Below are 21,849 nucleotides of genomic sequence, written 5' to 3' on the forward strand. Positions count from 1 at the left end.
ATGTCACCTTCATTGGGTCAGCTGTGCCTGTTTTCATGAGTCTGACAAAACTGGCTTTATAGAGTGCTAGTATTACTTCATAGAAAGGGATGGGTTGGGAGGGTTATTGTTCTTCACCTGAGTTTCCTGCCATTTGTATGAAATTCTGTCTTAATTATTTATGTTCTCAGTTTCAGGAGGCGATACAACAAATAGGTTGTGAAAAGTTAGTTGTTGGTTTTCTATCTACGTAGCTGTGGGGAAGCCATCACCAACAATGGGTGAAGACTTGGCAATGTGGCTCCTTTGGAGTCACCCACACTCTTGCCATGTTCTATAAGTAAGCCTAATAAACTCACAGGTTTTTCAGAGTGTAACTGAGGTGGGACTGCAACTTTTGTGTGTATACTACAGGAACTGTTTTTGAAAGAAACTAATAATCTTAACAAATAATTCCTTTTAAGATGTACTCAATCACAATTCTATTTTCAGGTTATGCATTGAAACCATACCTGGCAGACTCCAGGTGCAGGGGTTTCAGTTTGTGAGCTTACACTCACAAAGATATGTATGTAAAGCTGTACAGTTGTCTGCTGTGAGGCCAGATGTTGACAGCATGGCACAGTTAATCTCATCATAGGGAACCTCTGATATCCTGCAGTGGTGGAAACACAAAATTTATACACACACACACACATATATATATTCACATATGCATATATATCTGTATAACACACAAATGTGTATATATATATATATATATATATATATATATATATATATATATATATATCAGGATAATCTATCTAATGAGTGACTTCTATAAGTGCAGGCAAAAGAAGGCTATCATGAAGGTTGGCAATGGCATCTTCATTAATAGTATGGGAAGAACTGATTACTATGAAAGCCCATTCTTCAGATTCTCATGAGCATGTCATGAAGGTCAGCATCATTCTTCCCGTCTACAATTCAGCTTCATTTATTGACATAATTCTTCGAGGTTTTTGTTCTATTATTTTTTTCTTCCTCATCTGTTGCACCATTCATGAAAACTTACTTTGGTTTGAAATTTGAGTCATTTTTCCAAACCCAGGGTTGACCTCTGCTCTTCCGGGAGACTCCAACCCATGAGACCAGTGAGAGGGATTGCAGAAAGTCCTATCAAAGAAACAAGGAAATTTCATCAGTTTGAAGGCTCTTATTATTTTTAAAATGTGCTAATGTGTTCTGTCATATTGTTGTTATTGTCCAATACAAGTCAACTTTTTAACATTGAGAATACTTCTTACATTGCCCAAAAACATTCATATGTGTGTATTTTTATATACAATTAACTTTAAAATGTCTATAGTTTAAAGGTTTTATTCTTTTATTAGTGGGGGAACTTGGTGTTTATTTTATGTAATTTAACAGCGATTCATACTAACAACATACCCAATACAAGGATTGAAGTTCATTTTCAGAGACTATGCATGAAATTCTCTAGATGCTGTGCCCAAATCAACTATTTTCTATTATTCATTACAGTTTGACTTTAGAAGAAAATTAATGAGTTATTATTAAAGAAATACATGACATGTATATATATTTTTTGTTTTCTGGGTACTGCATTGTCCCCTGGTTAATTCCCTGCTGTTGTTTGTCAGGATTCTGATGGGTTGAAATGAGACTATTAATGCTTGGCTTAATACTTAATACTTAAGCTAGTATTACTCTCTTGTCTACTGTGGCAAAACAAGGGTAAACTTAGAAAATAACAATGGAAGGCACAAGCCATGAATTGTGAAGGGCAGAAAGGAAAAGTTGAAAGTCTTTTGCACCTGAAAAGATGAGGGATGATAGAGAGGTAGGGCATCTCCTGCCCCTCATATGACAGAAGGAAATGACTTTACATGCTGTCCCTGAGCACCTACATTACAACAGGTGGATCCTGTAAGTTCATGCCTTCTCTGTGTGGAAGGGAGTCTCAGCAGCAACAATGGACAAGTCTAAAACTTCTAGACTGTGGGTCTGTCGTCATGGGCCAGCATGGCATCTCAGAAGTACTAGTAAGCATGGTTAGCCAGAGGAAGTGGTTTTGGTTTTTTCTCACTAAAGGACACCAGGGCAGGCCTGTGGGTTGGAGTCCTATGAGTACTTATAAATGTTTGTGCAGAAAGTTCTGTGTCTAAGAGTATGACTCTCACTGCTTTTGACCTGGGGACACAGACTTCATAATGTAATATTCACATAATATAGCAACAATAGTCAGCAAGCTGCAGGTATCAGTGCAGTAATGTGAACAAACTGCCCCAAACACCATCAGAGAGGCTCAGCTAGAAAGATGAAAGTGCAGGCTGGCTTTATTCATATACAGCTTAATGGCAAACATAATTTATGGGCAAAATGCCAGGAAGAAGGTTTTGGGGCAGCAAATATATATATAATAAAGAAGCATGGAGAAAATGGGAACATCTTTCTGATAATCTGACTGGAACTGCCCCCATCTAGTCACTTTCTGATCAGTCTGAACCATCAGTACATGTGTAGTGTTTTTCCATTTACAGTAAGAGTAAATGGCAAAGTTTATCTCAGAATAAAAGCACTTGTAGAAGAATGGATTTCATAAATAAAATAAAATAAAATACTAGAAATAGATATTTACTACCAGTACACAAATACTAGTAAAACATTGCAAAAAATAACAAAATATTATACAGAGTTGTAAATAAAGGAAACATGTATAAGAATAGGAATAAGCAGGTCAGTGGGAGCACATGCCTGTAATCCCAGCACTCAGGAGGCAGAGGCAGGTGGATTTCTGTGAGTGTGGGGCCAGCCTGGTCTACAGAATAAGTCCCAGGGCAGACATGGTTACACACACACGCACAAACCCCTGTTTCCATAAAAAAAAAAATAAGAACAAGTTTTACAAACATCACCTTGACAGGGAGAAAGATCAAGCAATGATTGACACGGTGCAACTCTTACCTGCTCCTCTTCACTATCTATGTAAAGCAGATTACAGTTTTTGGAAGCACAGGACACCACACTGTCACTCCATGTTTTTTTCTCCACACCAATATGAAAACAATTGTGGGAATAAGATATCCACTCCTTTGGACAATGACTACAAGGATGTGCTGAAGAAATATTATGGTTTATTAACTAGAAGAAACATGAACTTAATGATGAAAATTAATTTACATGTGTGCATAGTTTTGAACGTGCATATACAAAACGTACCTATGCACCTCATATACTGGTACATAGAAAACAAAATACACACCCAAACACACTCAAACACAGAGCCAACTTCTGGTTTATAGTTCATGTGTCCATAGAAAGCATGTAAACCGAGAACAAATTCTCTCTACATTTTTTTTTCATATTGTGGACTATAACCTCTATTTTAAATGACTGAATTCACTTCTCACTCATCATAATTTGCCAGTAGGGCATTTAAGCCACTTATCAAAATGGTTGTATGGCTATTTTACATGATTACTTCCTCTGATTGCTCAAAAAAGGATTATAATCCTGTAATATTTATTTGTGAGAATGTAGTGTTAATTTTTCTAGATTATTCCCTTGCTATAAATATAATTTAAGGCATACTCAGGTAATCAAGTTTATTCCTTCTCAAGTCTCTGATGGTGTTGATGACCAGGTTTGCTTAGTTTTTTTTTTTTTTATTAATTTATTCTTGTTACATCCCAATGGTTATCCTATCCCTTGTATCCTCCCATTCTTCCCTCCCTCCCATTTTCCCATTATTCCCCTCCCCTATGACTGTGCCTGAGGGGGACTACCTCCCCCTTTATATGCTCATAGGGTATCAAATTTGCTTAGTTTTACAGTTAAGCTTCCTTGTTTAGAGATTAAGATGTTGTTAGGTCTAGATAGGTATTTTAAGTTCATAATGACAATATGTGATGGAGATTGATTTACATTCAGAATTTTAGATGCACCAAGATAGGAAAGATGTTTTCTTCAAGGCTGTCAAACACAAATAGCCAAAACACTAAGAATGTAACATTTTATATAATTCCTGATTATGTCATGGTTCTTCTTGCTATATGTAGTTTATGGTATATATGTATAATAATATAAATATATATGTAAAAATAAAAATGTTTAATTAATAAAATAATACAAAAAGTATAACTTAAGCCTCTGCGTAGTTTACATGAGACACAACACACAATGCGTGCAAACATCATAACTTTTACAAGTGAAGTGTACCTTTCTGGGTTTTGATCAAGAGTGAGTGAATCTGTTCCTTTGGTTCAGTATCTAGAGGGACAAAGTAATTCTTAAGAAATATGACATCTAAAATTATCACAACAATTTTAGTTTCTTAATTTGAAATTGATGAACTATTTAAATTAGAATAATACAGAATACATTTGAAATTGCTGAAATATGAATAATATGGTGAACTATTAAGGAAAATTTAGTTTAATGACAGTCTAAACATATTATAATATATCATTCATAAGTCTGTCAAAATTAGAATAACCGTTCCACATTTAAAAAAATTTTTTTTAACCGCTCTACATTTAATCCACATATCTTCTTGAAAATAAAAGCTAAAAAGGAGCACTCAGAGACACTTGGTCACTAAAGTTGAAGGCTCGCTTATAATCTCTCAAAGGCATGCTTACATGACGAGACAACTCTGGTTACTATCACCAAAGCCACCAATAAGGCAAACCAGATGATGCCCAAGATCCCAGAGATGAGCTTCTCTGGAGGCGATGAGAAATCTGCAGAGAGAAACGGATGTGAAAAGGAATAAAATGGACACAGATGTCCACAGGCTTTACACGAAAGAGAGGTCAGAGAATCCGCAGGATGAACCCAGCCCTCCCAGGCCCTCCTGTATACAGAAATCTGCCTTTAGGAAATACCATCACCTTTTCAGTGAAGAAAATGATTCGAATATTATTGCAACAATGTCTGAATGAAAACTGTGCTCACAACTTACATTATAACAGTGTGGGTCACATTTCTTTCCTGTAAGGAGCCCTTCCCCACCTCTGCCTGGCAGCTGGCACCCCAGAGCAGTTACACCGAGATTAAATGCCTTACTTTTGCAGTAGCAGCGCCTGTGGGTCTTGGGATGCTTCTGGGAAGCACTTTGAAGTCTGGGCTCCAGCAGGCCCTCTTCTGCTCCTTTACTGAAACGGATCTGCGACTGGGTTTTCTTTGCTACTTCCCTGCGTTCTGAGGCACGTTCAGTTCCAAACAGTCGATCCATGTCTGGTGTCTGCAGGCCAGTGATGTCAGATCTGTGTTGTTCCGCGATTCTACTTGTGAGCTGTGCTATGGCGAGCCTACTTAAAAAGCTACACATGCTCATGCAGTCAAAAAGGAGGGGCCCAGAGAACTGGAGCCTTTTGTCCAGTTGAAATATCTAAGTTTTATTTGTCAGATACTCTTTGATAATTTTTCAGTAGGGAAATGAAGAAATAAATTAGTGAGATAAATAAAAGATAAGGTTTACAAAATAAAAGATAAAATTTACATGTTAAATTTCGTTTTCATAGGAATAACACCATGGGATTTTTTTTAATGCCTTCATGAAAAGATTCAATGTTGTTAGAAAATAATTATGCATCAATTTTACCATGTTAAATTCAATAAGGAGTAGAAACAATGTTCTAAAACTTCCTAAAATGACTCAGAAGTTTGATATATTCTAATTACTCTCATTATCTTATTTTTTTAGTCAATACTTTATATGAATTTAATAAAGTGAGCCTGGTACTATTAAATTAGCATTTGTTTGCCATAACAGAAGGGTTCAGAGAAATTACAAAAGTTTTAAGGATATTGTAAATATTGGAAAGGCCTGTGGGAGCTGAGCAACGAAAGGTGAGAGTCAGGGCAGAAATGCAGGACAGCAGTGACTGTGAACTCTGCCGGGTGTCCCATGATGCTCAGACTGAGCCAGAGTAGGAAAGGAGATTTCTCACCAATGAGTCACCGAAGGCTGAACAGGAAATTCTCATACTCGGCTGATTTTGAAGTCAGACTCCCTCATCACACCTTTACAGCGTAGGACGCTTTGGGTTCTTTTGAAAGGACACAGTGGTCTTCTAAGTCCACTGTGTAGTGTCATTTTCCACATATCTTACAAGAATTGCTATGCGTTCTATAAAAGTGAGCAAGTACTAACCACAATCCCCAAGCTTCCCCTTAGAAGATATTCTTAGATATTTTTTTCTCTTTCATTGAAAAAGATTTTCTTTACATATAATAATTCTGATTACAGTTTTCCCTCCCCTACACCTTCTAGTTTCTCCACATCTCACTTTCCATCTGTTCTATGCCCTTTTTGTCATTCGTTAGAAAACAAGCAGGCATTTAAGGAATAACAATAAAATAATATAATATAAATCAAAACAATCCAGGATAGGACAAAACAACTGACCAAGAAAAAAAGTTAAAAACAAAAAAAAGCACAAGAAATGCATTTACGCACACACACACACACACACACACACACACACACACACACACACACACAGGAAGCTCATAAAAAATCCAAAACCTGAAGCCATAATATATATGCAAATGACCCATAAGTTAAAAACAAAAACAAAGGCTAACAACATGTGAGACAACGAACCTGCAAAGATGCTAAAAGAGTTAGTTTTGCGTTGGCCATCTATAGCTGGCCATAGAGCCTACCTATAAGTATAGGGTTGTTTTTTTCCCCTCAATGTGACTCCTTTGGAGAAAATTAATTTTATTCGCAAGTGGCTATCAGTTGGAGCTAGCCTCTGGGTTAGAAATGGGAACTTGTGTTTCTTTCACCCTCCTGCCCTAGGATTCCTTCTAGTGCAGGCCCATGCAGATCCTGCACATGTTGCCACAGTCTCTGTGAGATTTTATGTGCACAAACCCTGCTGTGTTTCAGACGCCTTGATTCCTTGGTGTCCTCCATCCTTTCTTGCTGTTATACTCTTTCTATCCCCTTTCTCAGAGTTTTCCGAGGCCCGAGGGGAGGGATTTGATGGAGACATCCTTTTTAGGGCTGAGTGTTCCAAGGTCTCTTATACACTTTGCATCGTCTAGTTCCTCATCTGTTGCAGAGAGAAGATTCTCTGATGGTGGCTGAGTGGGTATAGCAGAATGTCAGTTGTAAGTCATTTTATTGCTGTGTTCCTTGGGCAGAACACTAAGTGTTTGGCTTTCGCCTAGCTCCTTCACCTGTCCATTTCCATGTTCTTGGCCACCAAGCAGTGTTGGCTATGAGCTCCATCTCATGGAGTGGACCTTAATTCCAACCAGACATTGGTTGGCTCCTTACACAAGCATTGTGTCAGTATTGTGCCAGCATATCTTGCAAGCAAGTCATTCTTGCGTCCAAGTCAGTGTCTACCTTTCTCCTTTGGTAGGAAGCAGAGTACCTTCTAGTGTCATGCGCACTGCTCAGTAGGGGTGAAGGCCATACTTAGGCACCACATAAACTTCCCTGTGTTCGATCAATTGTGTAAATGCTGTCTTCAGCAATAAGACCTTATCCTCAGTGTGTAGAAAGCCACAACAGCCTTGGCAATGGCTTTGTTTGGATGGTTGTTTTCACGGGAGAATTCTTAGACTTTAAAAAAAAATGTTTCTACATCTCTCTGTCTTTTTCTGTTTCATAATGTCTCTCTCTGCTGGAGGATGCCCACATCAAGTACAAACAATATTACAAACATTTTCTTCTCATGTCAACTTTGCATCATTCGTACCATCAAAAAATTATGGGAACGTTATGAAACTCATAGTACCATTTTCAACTGATGTTAGCATAATCAATAGATTTTCAACTTCTAAAGACTGGCACAAAAACCAGTATAAACTGTTATCAAAAATACTCATATATATTTTTGTTAAAATTCTTGAAGTGCTTATGTTTTATTTCATTTCAAAGCTAAATTTTTGTTTAAAATTCCTTTAACGAAAATATGTATGTTTGGTGAGTGAACTATTATTGAATATTATTTAAGTTACACTATGTCAGTATGACAGAAATTGTAATATTAAGTAATACTCATATTGTTTAGTTATTTATCCATAATTATAATTGTCTGTATTTTAATAGAAATATTTAGTTTTAAATGACAAAAATTCAGCTATAACTATGTAGTAAAAAAAAATAAATTCACTCCTTTGTAACACAGAAGAATTATCTCAATATTTTAAGGTTTGTTTTGTGGCCTTTGTTATGATCCTATTTGGAGATGTTATCTGTCCCTGGGAAGAATGTATATTGCCTATCTGTCAATATTACATCACTAGACCTCTTCTATTTTCTTGTGCAAGTTTTTCTTTACTTATTTACAAATATGCCAAATATGTGTTTCCTTTTTGACTTAATAGTGTTTATGTTTTTATATTACTGAGCCTTTTTTTTTTTTTAACTATTTTCGGTTCATGAATGAAAGACTTCCTATACCCGCAACTTGTTTGTGTCAGGTAAGGTGAGAAAATTGATTGCTTTATATCTTCTATATCGAGGCAAGTTCTCTGACTGATCCCAAACTCACTGACTTGAGTGCTCCAGCTTCCCGGCTTACTCTAGTGATCTCCAGTCTCAGCATCCTACACTCTGGGATTACTTGCTTGTGGTCACACCTGTCTAGCATTTATATGGTTGCTAGAGATCCAAACACTGGTCCTCAGCCTTGCCCTCCATCTGTGTTAGTCATTAATCTAAGCCTATAAAGCAGAGTTCTTATTGGGGCAGGAAACCAAACTCTCAAATCAAGTTTTTCTTTTTATACAAATGTGAGAACAGCTATTCTAAGATGTTACCCACTCCTTTGTATAACAACGACAATAACATAACAAAGATTAGAAATTTTCTCTCAGTAACAGCATTGATATTTAATAATGACTATGTATCTTTGTGTGGCTATAATCAGGTACCTACAAATTACAGTCTTGTATTCTTGTAGCCTGTTACAAATAAAACTGCACACACACTAATACAAACATGCATGGAAAAAGTCAGGCAATCATTCCTAAATCTATCTGGATCTAGCTCTGTATGCAGAAAACAAGCAAAAATTCACCCTATATGTGTTCCAAAATTCACTGCACAAATTCACTCTTCTGAAACAGAATGATTATTTAAGTCTCATCATGTGACAACAATAGCATATTTGAGGCAACTGATACCAAAGGACATTGTATCTTTAAGCATTTCCTTTTTAATAGTGTACAAGAATAAATGTTTTCCTAAAATATATATTTGTGAAGACTCATTAACTAATTTTCACCCTGAAAGTCACGATCAGTTTTTCATATGCTGAGATCAAGACAAAATAAAACATGTGCAAATATTGGAACTTTGACAATTGTTGTGTACTTTCCTGGCTGGGGTTTATTGGGAGTAATGTTCTGCTTCTTACTTACAATAGTTAGAAAAAAGTAAAGGGCTCTTAATTAATTAGTATTTATGAAAATATGAGTTTTACTTTCTTACCTTGAAATATTAGTTCATATAAAAATATGAGAATATATAATATAATCATCTTGTGTGGAAAAATTATTATAAAAATGAACCTCTGGATGGAAAATTTTACAAAATCATAAAGGTTAAAAACTGAGCAAATTTGGGGTGAGAGAGATGCGTCAGCTGTTGAAGGCTGGGCTCACAACTAAAACTGACCCACCTTTGTAATTGTTAATATAACCACAAATAATTATTAATTTAATTATCATCTTAATAAAGGTTTCCAGGTATGTATCATTGAGTTACAAAATCACAACACATTGACATAAAAACACTCTGCAGTAGCTCTGTTATTGAGCTTTTGACAAATTCAGAATAAGCATTTGACAGGTTTTTTACAAGGTTACATAAATAAAAATATACTAAATGAAAATATATATTAAATGGGGTTTTCATGATTATATACAGAGGAATATATACAGAGACTTCCAGCTAGCAGAGCGAAAAATTCCCTTATACTCATCCATAAGCCGTCCTTGCAGGTAACAACAGCTGTGTTCGCTACCACAAATGGGAAATTTAGAGAAGGGAGATGATCCTTTGGATTCCAGCCACAAGTTCATCTGAAGCAAGCAAGAAATCTGTCGGGACAAATGGAAGCAGTGAGAAAGACAGAGAGAAACGGCTGCTCAGGGGGTGACATGCGCGCAGAAAGGGAAGACTAACTGGTACCGAAATGCCACACCCACAAATCTAATTTGCTTTTGAGTATGGACCTTCACATTTTCAGTAAACGTGTGCTTTGTAAAATGCTGGAGATTTTAGCAATACATTTACTGTACCCAACTTGGTGGTCAGGCTATTTCATGTGAAATGAACTATAATGATCCTGTTTCCAACTTCAGCTCACCTCTGACAGTTACAGAGAAAGGTGAATACATAGTTCCTCTGAGTCATGGCATTTTTTTCCACTTCCTTCAAGGTGCTGGGAGCACTATGAGGGAGTAATTCCAGACAGGCTACTGCTTGTGTAGCCACTGGACTGGAGTGTGGCAGCAGATGTCAGGAATTATGCTTTAGGTAAATGTGCTTAAGAGATGAATGTAGTAAGTTTTCCATAAACCAATATAGTATGGGAAGTCTAGAGGGTCATCCAACTGCATCCTAATGTTTCAGCTGGATCCAAAAATTTAGTTCAAATATCCACAGGCCTTTGTATTGCACCTCACTGTAAAAATATGAATGTTTCAACACATGTCTGGTTCAACCTAAATTAACAGTTGGGACCACGAAACACAACAGATTGGCAAAAACTAAAGGAAAGCATTCTAGTTGGCTTTTGTTGTTGCTGTTGCTGTGATGGGACATTTTGGATAAAAGCAGCCCAGGAAGGAAAGGATTTATTTCACATATACTTCCAGGTCACATCCGTGGCTGAGGGAAACCAGGGCAAGAACTGAAGCAGAAAGCAGCGAGGACACTGCTTGCTGCTTCCATTTCAAGCCTTCTCATACAGCTCAGGACTATGTGGCTAGGAACGGTGCCATAGACAAAGGGGTGGGCCATCCCACATCAGACATCACTCAGGACGGCCTCGCACAGTAGTTACTACAAAGCCAATTGAGGCAATTCTCCAACTGATACTCCCCTTTCCCAAGTTTAGAGTGAAAAAGTAACCAGGACACCTTGCCTAGTGGCTTAGGGCTGTACTCCAAGTTACTTGGGAAGCTGAGGCAGGAGTGTCTCAAACCCAGTGACAGCCTGGTCTATGGGAATCCATGCTGGTTCCAGGAATAAAATGATGATAAGTTCTGTCCCTAAAACAAATATGTAAAGGAGTGGTCTAGGGTAAAGCCTTTGTCTGGTATGCAACTTTCAGTAATAAAAAATGCTCATAAACATATACAGGGGGAGGTAATCCCCCTCAGGAACAGCCATAGGGGAGGGGAATAATGGGAAAATGGGAGGGAGGGAAGAATGGGAGGATACAAGGGATGGGATAACTATTGAGATGTAACAAGAATAAATTAATAAAATTTTTTTAAATGCTCATAAATAAGAATATCAGTAACACGAGGCAACACTTCACATGAATGTCTTAATTAAAATCTTATATTATTGAGCCTAATTATTAAAATAGATGCATTAATTTTTCATTCCATGAATAATGATTCAGGTTTTTATTTTGATGTGTGATAATTGCCAAAGCCTGGATGCTATGGGGTAGAAGGATAGTATTTTTTTTTATCACATGTATAGCAATTATTTCACTATAATGCTTTTATTTAGTGATTATCATTAGTCATTAAAATGAGATTTTATCCTTTATTACAAACGACTCAATAGTTTTGAGAAGTATTTAATTAAAAAAAAAACAAGTGTTCTGTGTTTGAAACTGTTACATGACATTAGGCTCACCCATAAAGTAGACAATATTAATATCAAGCAAAGGGAAGTCTGTTACCTGTCACTTCAGGGATGTTCATGTCCATGAAACCTCTGCATGACTGAGGCCAGACAAATCTAAGTTTTTATTTCCTAAAATCTACAGAAATAGAATTTAGACCCATAGAGCTGTCAGTATGACCTGTGCAGCCATGGGCTACATAAAGACATTCTGTGGCTAAATTTGTGGCTCAGTGGCACAAAGAGCTTGCCAAGCATGTGGGAACATTTCAAGCAACAGACCAGACAAAACAAACCAAGAGCAATGAAAATACAGTGAATCATGTAACTGTGCTCCCACAATATTATGTAGCTGAAGACACTACAGTGGCTCCAGGTGGCCTATTACACTTTGCCTGTGTAACAGCGCAATGTAAGAACGTCACTGTCATTAGTTGAGTTGGGAACTACAGGGTTCTCTCTGCAAACACCACAGCGAGCAGGGTAATGACCAGAGGGAAACAATGGAAATTTGGCTCAACATGACTCATGCTGGTGTTTTTTCAAACTTCAACAGTCTGACCTCAAATCGTTTATTTTAGGCATGTTCATGCCCAGCACGTGTGCACAACCTGTACATGCCATGCACTCCTTGGACACAACAGAGCTTCAGACTTGACCATATGGAAATTCTTTGTATAGTACAAGTGGCATCTTCCAATAGAAATAGATTCTATAGATTAAATCAGAAAATAGGCTCAAGATGAGGATCTGGAAGAGGATATGGTCTGGCTTTAGGCACACATACTGTGCAAAAGACATCAAGCTATTAACTGCATCCACTCGCTGTTCTCTGGGTGGAAAACACGTTATACATCTCTTTGAGGAGACAACACTGTGTTTTTAACATTCCTGATTCTCTTCTTATCTGTGGGCACACACACCTACGTGACTTATAAAAATGAGTCTACTCATATTTCTATTAATTATATTTTATTTTTATAAACTAAATATTCCATATATTTATATATTCTACTCATGTTCAGTTTACCAAAACTAAATTTATTTTGTTTACGTATTAACACACTTAAGATTTAAAGCTCTCAAATAATGTAAATCATGCTCTATTCATTAACATTCCTTTTTTCTTATTTTATGTACTTATATTTATTACTGATAGAAACATTAATTATAAATTACATAATACTACATATCTTACATAGAACACATTTTATTATATACAATGATGTGGGCTTTCACTCTTCTGATATGCAATCCTATAAAATATATGTTCAGAAAATAATATACAAAACAAAGATAAGTGATTGTTATAACAAAAATAGCTAGAATTTATCCCTTTAGGTATATGTGAAATTATTTTTGAAAAAGAGAGTTGCTTTTTTTCCAAATTACCCATATCTAAGAACAGTATGTAAAAATAACTTTCCTTTGGTTGTTAGTGAAAGAATGCTGATACTGATAAGTAATTTAGAAGTTAAAAAGAAGTAAATGACATTTTCTGCAGCAAATTAATTCATTTTTCAAGAATCAGCAAAAGTAGGCAGTCACCAGTTGACCAGGACTAAAGAAAACATTTGAGGTTCTCCTAACGATAAACACTTCCTGTAGGTGAGCGCCCTGGACAATGCAAAATGAAGAGTAGAAGGGATGGCTGGACATTTCATAAGTAAACAGTGAAATATTGGTGACAAAGTATCAAAGTTAAAAGTTTATTATTATCAGGAAGTATATCACAGCATTTCAGAAAGAAAATAATGGAACAAATAGTGACTAAAAATTGAAGGTTGTTGGAAATTTTTGTTTGTTTGATTTATTGGATTTTAGTGAGTAAATAATCATACTGTAAAATGTGAGACATGAAGAAGATTTAATGTTGAAGTTAAATTAACAAATTCATGTAATGGGATGTGATCAATGGAAGTATTGTGAAAAGACAAGGAATCAGAAAAAATAGTTTATGGAATAGAAGTGTTCAAAATTAAATGAAAATTAGAATAAGTTATACATGCAAGCAACTTAATAAATAATATATCATAGTATTCTAATAATACCTTAAATATAAGCTAAATAATATTTAACTTATATAACACAGGCTTCTATTTCAACTTTCCCGTATCAATACGAAACTCAGAACATAAAGAAAGATGAAGACATAAAGAAAGAAGAAACATTAAGAAAGATGAAAGTAACAAAATAAAAATTAAGCCAATTGTGTGCTATCATAAGATGACAAAAACTGGAGATGAAAAAAAAGTTTAATAATGACAACAATTTCATTAAAACCACTAATAATATTTCACTAGCTTTTGTGTGCCTAAAGATAAAGAAATAAACAATAAAACATGGAATTGGAAGTCAGGGGTTTAATAACAAATGGACCCAGATACATGAGCACCACACCCGCACAGCAGATGGATCGGTGAGGTTAGGGAGACAAGCTAGAGAGTCAACACAGGCTGTCACTCACATACTCACCTCCGTGTGCACAGGAGGCTCAGGCTCTTAGGTACAATTGGGAAATTTCCACAGAAATATACTAGTATTTCTAAGCATATTATTAAAAAGTATTTAAAGCTGAACTGTCCACACAGTGGCCACTGTAGCCACAAGCCACACTTGCATAAGACATCCAGGCTGGAGCTATCAAGCTTAAACTTAATTTTAAAAAGTAAATAAAATGTAAGATACAGTGTAAAATAAATTCTTTGGTTTTACTAACCATGCCAATGGCCACAGTCACATGCCAATATCACTGAAAATTTCTTTCAATTTAATCAAAAAATTCTGATTCTCAAGCATATTTCTAAACAATGATTGGACAAAGAGATTATCATTAAGGCTGTTCACAATTAAGAATTATAAGTAAGGCAGCTATGCTTACCACTTGTCAGAGGTCTAGGGGAGGGGAATAGGGCAGAAGGGGGGAGGGAGGGAGGGAAAATGAAGATACAAACAAGGGGATAACAATTGGGATGTAATATGAATAATTATAAAACATTAAAAAGAATTATAAGGAAAATATAGCAAAATTTACTCCATGAATAACTGATTTCTTCAAAGGCAATATTACAGAAAAAGAGATATTTTAGTACAAACATGTATCATAAGAAATTAATATCAGAAAAGCCAAACAAGTTGAAATTTGCAATGAATAAAGCAAAAAGTAGAAAACAATAAACTGTATAAAATTATGATCAAAAACAATATTCCAAGGGAAAAGGTCAGTAAAGACCTAAATCACTTTCATTGAAAAAACAGAAGAAAAACAACTTTGGCAAAAAAAAAAAAATGTCTGTAAACTTCTCTCAAGAATCAGAATGGCTGCTGACCATTTGACATCAGTCTATGCTACAGAGGGAGATATTTTCTCAAAAAACCAAACCAAACCAAAACCAAAACCAAACAAAGAAAATAAACAAACAAACAAAGGGCTGTGGGGTGGTTCGCATGTAAAGGTGTTTGCCATCAAACATGCCAACCTAAGTTTGAAACCTGAATCCTACATGGTAAAAGGAGAGAATCAACTTCTGTTGGGTGTCCTCTGACCTCTGTACATGCTCCGTGCATGCACATCCGCTCGCACGTGTACACACACACATACACACACACACACACACACACACACACACACACACACACACACACACTAAAACAAAAGGACATAAATAAATGACACGTAAAAGAGTTTAAAAAGCAAAAAGAAGAAACAAAAGACACATGAAATTTATTAAAGGTTCTTGAAAAACCATTAAGAAGGTGTAAATATTTTATTTATTTCTGTATTTAAAAAACTTTTCTTTATAAATTTTCCAGACCTCAGATATAGAAACCTTATTAAAAACATTTCTATTTATCTATGAAACAAATATATCTTAGGACACATTTGCACACACACACACACACACACACACACACACATATATATATATGAAAATGTAGTTAACAAGTGAGTAACCTAAATGTACTAAAGAAGCTAAATTTGTAATACACAACTGCCAATTCTACAAAGCCCCATTACAGTGCCTTGAATAGTAAGCTCAGAATGTAACAATGCTTCTTCACAAAGCCTCCTGGGATATATGTGATCTGTCAAAAATAAATATTATAAAGAATATCTTGAGGAAAAGATTCAGTAATATTTGTACTTTGTGTGTGCTTACTACACCTCAATGATTGCTTTTGAAAGAAACTGTCAATAGAACAAATGATATAATTCCCTATAATATGTACACGATCACAATTCTATTTTCAGGTTATGAGCTGCAACCTTACCTGGCCGACTCCAGGTGCAGGGGTTTCAGTTTGTGAGCTTACACTCACAAAGATATGTATGTAAAGCTGTACAGTTGTCTGCTGTGAGGCCAGATGTTGACAGCATGGCACAGTTATACTCATCATAGGGAACCTCTGATATCCTGCAGTGGTGGAAACACAAATTGTATATACTGCAGGCTAATTGAATGAGCGACTCCTATATGGAAGTGCAAAAGAAAGATCTCATGGAAGTCAGCAATGGCATCTTCGTTAATAGTGTAGTAAGAACTGATTTCTATGAAAGCCAAGTAGCCCATTCTTCAGATTGCCATGAACAGATCATGAAGGACAGCATCATTCTGCCTGTCTATAACTCAGCTTCATTTATTGACACAATTCTGAGGTTTTTGTTGTTTGTTGTCCTCCCCCCTTGTCTATTACATCATCCGTGAAAACTTACTTCGGTTTGAAACTTGAGTCACTTTTCCAAACCCAGAGTTGTTCTTTGCTCTTCCGAAAGACTCCAGCCCATGAGACCAGTGAGAGGGATTGCAGAAAGTCCTACCATAAAAACAAGGAACTTTCATCAATATGAAGGATTTTATTATTTTTAAAATATATTCTGTCATAGTGAGGTTATTGTCCAATACAAATCAAGTTATTGATGTTGAGAACACTTCATATATTGCCAAGCAGTTACATATGTGTGTAATTTTTATCTAGGATTAACTTTTAAATGTTTATAATTAGAAGTTGTATTTTTATATTAGTAAGGTTTTGGTGATCAATTTATGTAACTTAATAGGTATTCATGCTAACAACATAAATATAGCAAGGATTCAAACAAATTTGTATACAAATTTCTGGATACTGTACTCAAATCAACTTTTCTACTAGTCCTCAAAGTTCAGTTTTAGGAGGAAGTCCCTGGATTGCTATGGAAGAACTGAGTGAGGTAGTAATCAATGCTTTTCTTTTCTGTGTACTGCATTATCTTTAACTAGCTGAGCCCTTATGCTGTCTACCACTGTAGGGTTGGATTACTGACAAGGTAGCGTTAATGTTTCTCTCGGCTACTGTGATAAATAATGGCAAACTTAGAAAGTAATAATAAAAGGCAAAAGCAAGAAACGGCCTGGAACAAGAAGCTGAGAGGGCTTGACACCTTCAGGTGAAGGACATTAGAATGTCAAGCATCCTGTGTCCCTTGTCCAAGGGAAGGGAATGACCCTACACCTTTCACCTAGCACGCAAGCATCAATAGGTGGATGCTGTGACATCTCTCTTTCTTTGTGTGTAAAAGAGTTTAGGCAAGAGTATTGGGCAACGCTGAAAGCACCTAATGAGTGATTGACCACACAAAGGGCTTCTCCTACCTGCTAAAGGACACCGGGGTGGAAGTTAGAGTAGGGCACCCCATGAGTACAGAGGTCATGTAAAATGCCTCTGTCCTTGAGAGTGTATCACTCATCGCTCCTATCCAGAGACACATTACAGCTTACATTACACAGCAATGAAAAATTAGCAAACTACAGATGGTTACAGTAAAAGGACCAATGATTTGCTATAAGATCATGAAAGAATGATAGCAATGCTTCTCAACCTTCCTTTGACCCTTTAATACAGTTCCTCATGCTGAGGGGATCCCAAACCATACCTTTCTACCTCATAACTGGAGTTTGGCTACTGTTACAGATACAATGTAAATATCTGATATTTCCCATGCTTTGAGGTGACCCCTGTGAAAGGGTCATGTTAGCCTCCAGGTTGTCAACTACAGGTTGGCAGCTGCTGAGTTACAGGATATCTACGTAATGGTGCATATGTATGCCTGACCCTGTCTTATGAAAGTCAGAGGAATGTGTAGCTAATTAGTACAAAAGCGAAGCCTAATGGAAGCACAGGGGAAAGACATGGAGGAAAGAGAAATGTATGCCTAGTGACCTGACTACACTCACCTCTAGCCAGTCACTCTCTGATCAGTATTAACTATTGTACGTGCATCGATTGTTTATATGGTACAATTAAATGGCAAATTTAATTTCAGACTAAATGCACTTGTACAAGAATGGCTTTCATGACAAATAAATAAATAAACCTGAAAATAAATATTCACTGCCAGTACATAAATACAAACACAGCTTTGTAAAATAAGTAAAACATGTAAAGGATATGAGTAGGCTCTACAAATGTCACCTTGACAGGGAGAAAGGTCAAGCAATGACTGACACGGTGCAGCTCTTACCTGCTCCTCTTCACTATCTATGTAAAGCAGATTACAGTTTTTGGAAGCGCAGGACACCAAACTGTCATTCCAAGATTTTTTCTCCACACCAGTGTAATAACAGTTGTGGGAATATGATATCGACTCCTTTGGACAACAGCCGCAAGGGTGTGCTGAAGAGAGATTGTGCTTTATTATCTAGAAGCAACATGAACTTAATAGTGAAAATTAATATGTATTCATAGCTTTGAAAATTCACATAAAATATATATCTACACAGCCTAGAGGCTAATAAACATGAATCAAATATATACTCAAACACACAAACAAAGAAAAGAGTGGCTATTTGGCCCTCTGTTTATGTGTCTATCCGAAGCAAATAAACAAATTTTTTTTCAAGGTCACAGAGCATAAGGTCTATTCTAAAATAGTGAATTCATTTCAATTTTATTAGAGTTCATCAGTAGGAAAATTAAGCTAATTATTTAAATTTTGTATGATTTTATTTGAATATTTCTTATTGTGGGACAAAAAAGGTTATCATTCTTAATGTCTGTTTAGAGCACATAGAACTCTAATTTCTAGATTATTTTCTACATAGAAACCTGTTACCATCTTTGCATGGTCAGGCATAAAACATAATGAGTAGAAACATCAAAACTATGAGAAGAAGGACTTGCCTCTGTGGGTTGTAGTCAAGGATGTGTTGATCTGCACCTTTGCTTCAGTATCTGAAGAGTTAAAATAATTCTTATGAAAATTAACATCAAAAATACTTGTAACAATTTTGGAGTCTTAGTCTGAAATTGATATACAATTTTTAATTAAGTTTCTGTGGAATATAATTTAAATCACCAAAAAATAAATAACACAGAAAAAACTTTGGCGAGTACTTCAATGAAAGCCCAAATTTCAACATTTTCACAGTGTAACCTCTGAAAAATCACTTTCAGAACAGTTTTCACATCTCAGTAAAGAATCTCCAAGGTCTTAAACTATGCTATAAAATCATTGATAAAATCAAAAGTAAATTTTTGTTCAGTTCTTCTGATAGTCATAATATAAACAAAGTCACAATAAGCATCCTACATTTAATTCAAATAAATACTTTAAACTAAAAGCTACTGTTCTTGATTTGAGGTCTTGAAAGGCATTTCCAGTCGTTAAAGTGGAAAGTTCCTTTATAATCTTTTTTAAAACATGCGTACATGGAGTGGTCACTGTACTAACTACAACCACAGCAACCATTAAGGCAAAGCCGATGATGCCCAGGGTCCCAGCGATGAGTTTTTCTGGAGGACATGGAAAGCCTGCAGAGAGAAATAAATGCAAGGTAAGGGTGGTTTTACACACGGTTTCTATACACAGACCTCACATACCCACTGAGTCAAACAGACAAACTCCAGCTCCAGCGCTCCTCCATGCAGACACTGTAGGCAGTATCATTTCACTTTCCGTGGACAGAATGATCCACAAAATTTTTTGCCACAGAATGACTTCCATGCTCACAAATTATAAAAAAAAAAAAAAAAAAAAAAAAAAAAAAACAGGTCAAGTCAGAGCTCTGATCCTCACAAGGAGGCTATTTCCACCGCTGCCCACACCCCTTCATGCCCCTGGAATCCTGGTGTCCTTATCCCGAGGGCCAATTCAGCATCTCACCTTTGCAGCAGCAGTCCCTGCAGATGGCGGGATGCTCTGGAGAAGCTTTTTGAAAGTTGAATTCTGCATAAGTGATTTCCTGCTCCACTACTGAAATGGAACTGTGAGTGCCCCTTGGTTTCCGTTGCTGGTCCCTGGACTTCTTTGCCACATTCAGTTCTGCGTAGGTGACTCCTTCATTAATCATCTCTGCAGTTGAGTGATGCCAAGGTCTGTGCTACCGCAGTGTTTCACAGAAAGGTACACACATTCTGATGAAGCCAAAATGGGTGGAGTTTGGAACATCAAAGCTCATTTTGCAGTTCGAACTTTTAATCTAAGTTGCTTTTTTCTCTTGGATACTGAGTATGTATTCTATGATAAAACAATAACAACAACAACAGTAATAATAATAATAATAATAATAATAATAATAATAATAATAATAATAATAATAATAGTAATGTTTTAAAAGGTAACCCTCTTTTTATAGGACAATAACTTAGTGAGAAATAAAAACGCTTATAAAGAAAAAATGTTTTAAAAATTAAATTTAGTTTTCATAGTACTAGGGCCGTGAAATGTTTAAAACTTACAAAAATGACGCTAACAGTGTAAGGAAAAAGAGCGTTGAATTAATTTCTTTATTTTTTTTTTTATTGTTTAGAGGATTTCACATTATTTCCACGCCTCTCTCTTCCCTTCCAACTTGTCCCATGGCCTCCACTCTCTCTCTCGAATTCATGACCTCCTCCTTAATTATCATTGTTACATATTTATGTGTGCATGCACACACAACAATCTGACGAACTTTATAATACACTGAAATCCAATAACGAGTAAGACCTGAGTACTCTACATGGGTGGTCTAGGAAGGCGGACACATATATATATGCATATAAAACTTGCATATTACTTTTAATAGCTAATATATCTATTTAAATGATTTGCATGTTATTAAATTTGTTTATTTGGAATGACTGAGGAGTTCAGCGAGTCACTAAAAATGTAAACATATTGCAAATTCTAGAAAATGCTATGTCAAAAATATTGCATAAGATAAGAGATATTGGAAATACTTCAAAATTATTTTTAATACACATTTTATTTAAAGAAATAATTAACTAACATGTGAAACCATAACATAAAAGAAAGGTTCATAGTAGAATGTTTTTGGTTCAATCATCCCCTAAAGAGTCTAAGGCTGTCAAAGTCAGTGTTATTTAGGTTACATCAAATACAATTGTAATAACTCAACATAATTGGATAATTCAATCAATTATCCCTGGAATCAGTGAGATCTAGAATTAATTCTGGCTTTAAAACTTACATGTGAACTTTGAGATGTTTGCATCTGAACTGAGCCTCAGTTGCTCCAATGTCGTATTTGTAAAGTCTCCTCACCAACTGGACAAGCTCCCTCTATTGCCAGAAAGCCAGGTCTCATGCAGTGAGGTGTGGTGCTCACAGGAGGCCTGTGGGAGCTGAGCACCAAAAGGGGAGAGTCGGTGCAGAGATCTAGGACAACAGTGACTGTGAACATTGCCGGCTGCCCCATGATGCTCAGACTGAGTCAGAAGTGGAAAAGCAGATTTCTCACTAATGTGTCACTGAAGGTTCAACAGGAAATTCTCATACGTGCCTGATTTTGAAATCAGTTTTTCTCATCACACCTTCACAATATAGATTGCTTTGGGCTCCCGTGGAAGGGACAAAGTGGTCTCTCAGTGTGCTGTGCAATGTGGTCTTTTCCAACTGTTTCCCTATCACGGTTTGTGTGTGTATAAGATAAAGCCATCAGCACAGGGAGACTGGCCGTGCATGGAGTTAATTGTCTTCTATAGTAGTCATAAAAAAATCCTGACAGTAGAGAACAGATTTGTAAGCCTTGATTTTACACAAAAACACT

The 21,849-nt window shown here is 36.2% G+C and overlaps 1 protein-coding gene across 1 annotated transcript; it reads right to left on the bottom strand.

Annotated features, from left to right (window-relative positions):
* Window positions 1-444: 444 nt before the first annotated feature.
* On the bottom strand, window positions 445-21,412 carry LOC127197705 (NKG2-A/NKG2-B type II integral membrane protein-like). The gene is made up of 11 exons (XM_051155674.1): window positions 21,271-21,412; window positions 19,962-20,315; window positions 19,508-19,609; window positions 18,980-19,030; window positions 18,321-18,472; window positions 5,053-5,377; window positions 4,626-4,727; window positions 4,198-4,254; window positions 2,950-3,119; window positions 1,037-1,137; window positions 445-634 (listed from the first exon to the last, which is right to left on the bottom strand). Exons 2-11 carry the CDS (start codon window positions 20,146-20,148, stop codon window positions 517-519), a joined length of 1,365 nt encoding a protein of 454 aa, XP_051011631.1. The 5' UTR covers window positions 20,149-20,315; window positions 21,271-21,412; the 3' UTR covers window positions 445-516.
* Window positions 21,413-21,849: the final 437 nt, after the last annotated feature.

This window comes from Acomys russatus, chromosome 13 (genome assembly GCF_903995435.1).
Source record: "Acomys russatus chromosome 13, mAcoRus1.1, whole genome shotgun sequence".
Lineage (NCBI taxonomy): Eukaryota > Metazoa > Chordata > Mammalia > Rodentia > Muridae > Acomys > Acomys russatus.

Excerpts from the sequence above, each read along its gene's own strand:
- LOC127197705 (XM_051155674.1), bottom strand. The coding sequence starts at position 20,148 with ATGATTAATGAAGGAGTCACCTACGCAGAACTGAATGTGGCAAAGAAG. Across the intron at positions 3,120-4,197 it reads CAAAACCCAGAAAGGTACAC|ACCATAATATTTCTTCAGCA; the intron begins TTCACTTGTAAA and ends TCTAGTTAATAA. Across the intron at positions 635-1,036 it reads GACTCAAATTTCAAACCAAA|GATATCAGAGGTTCCCTATG; the intron begins GTAAGTTTTCAT and ends CCACCACTGCAG.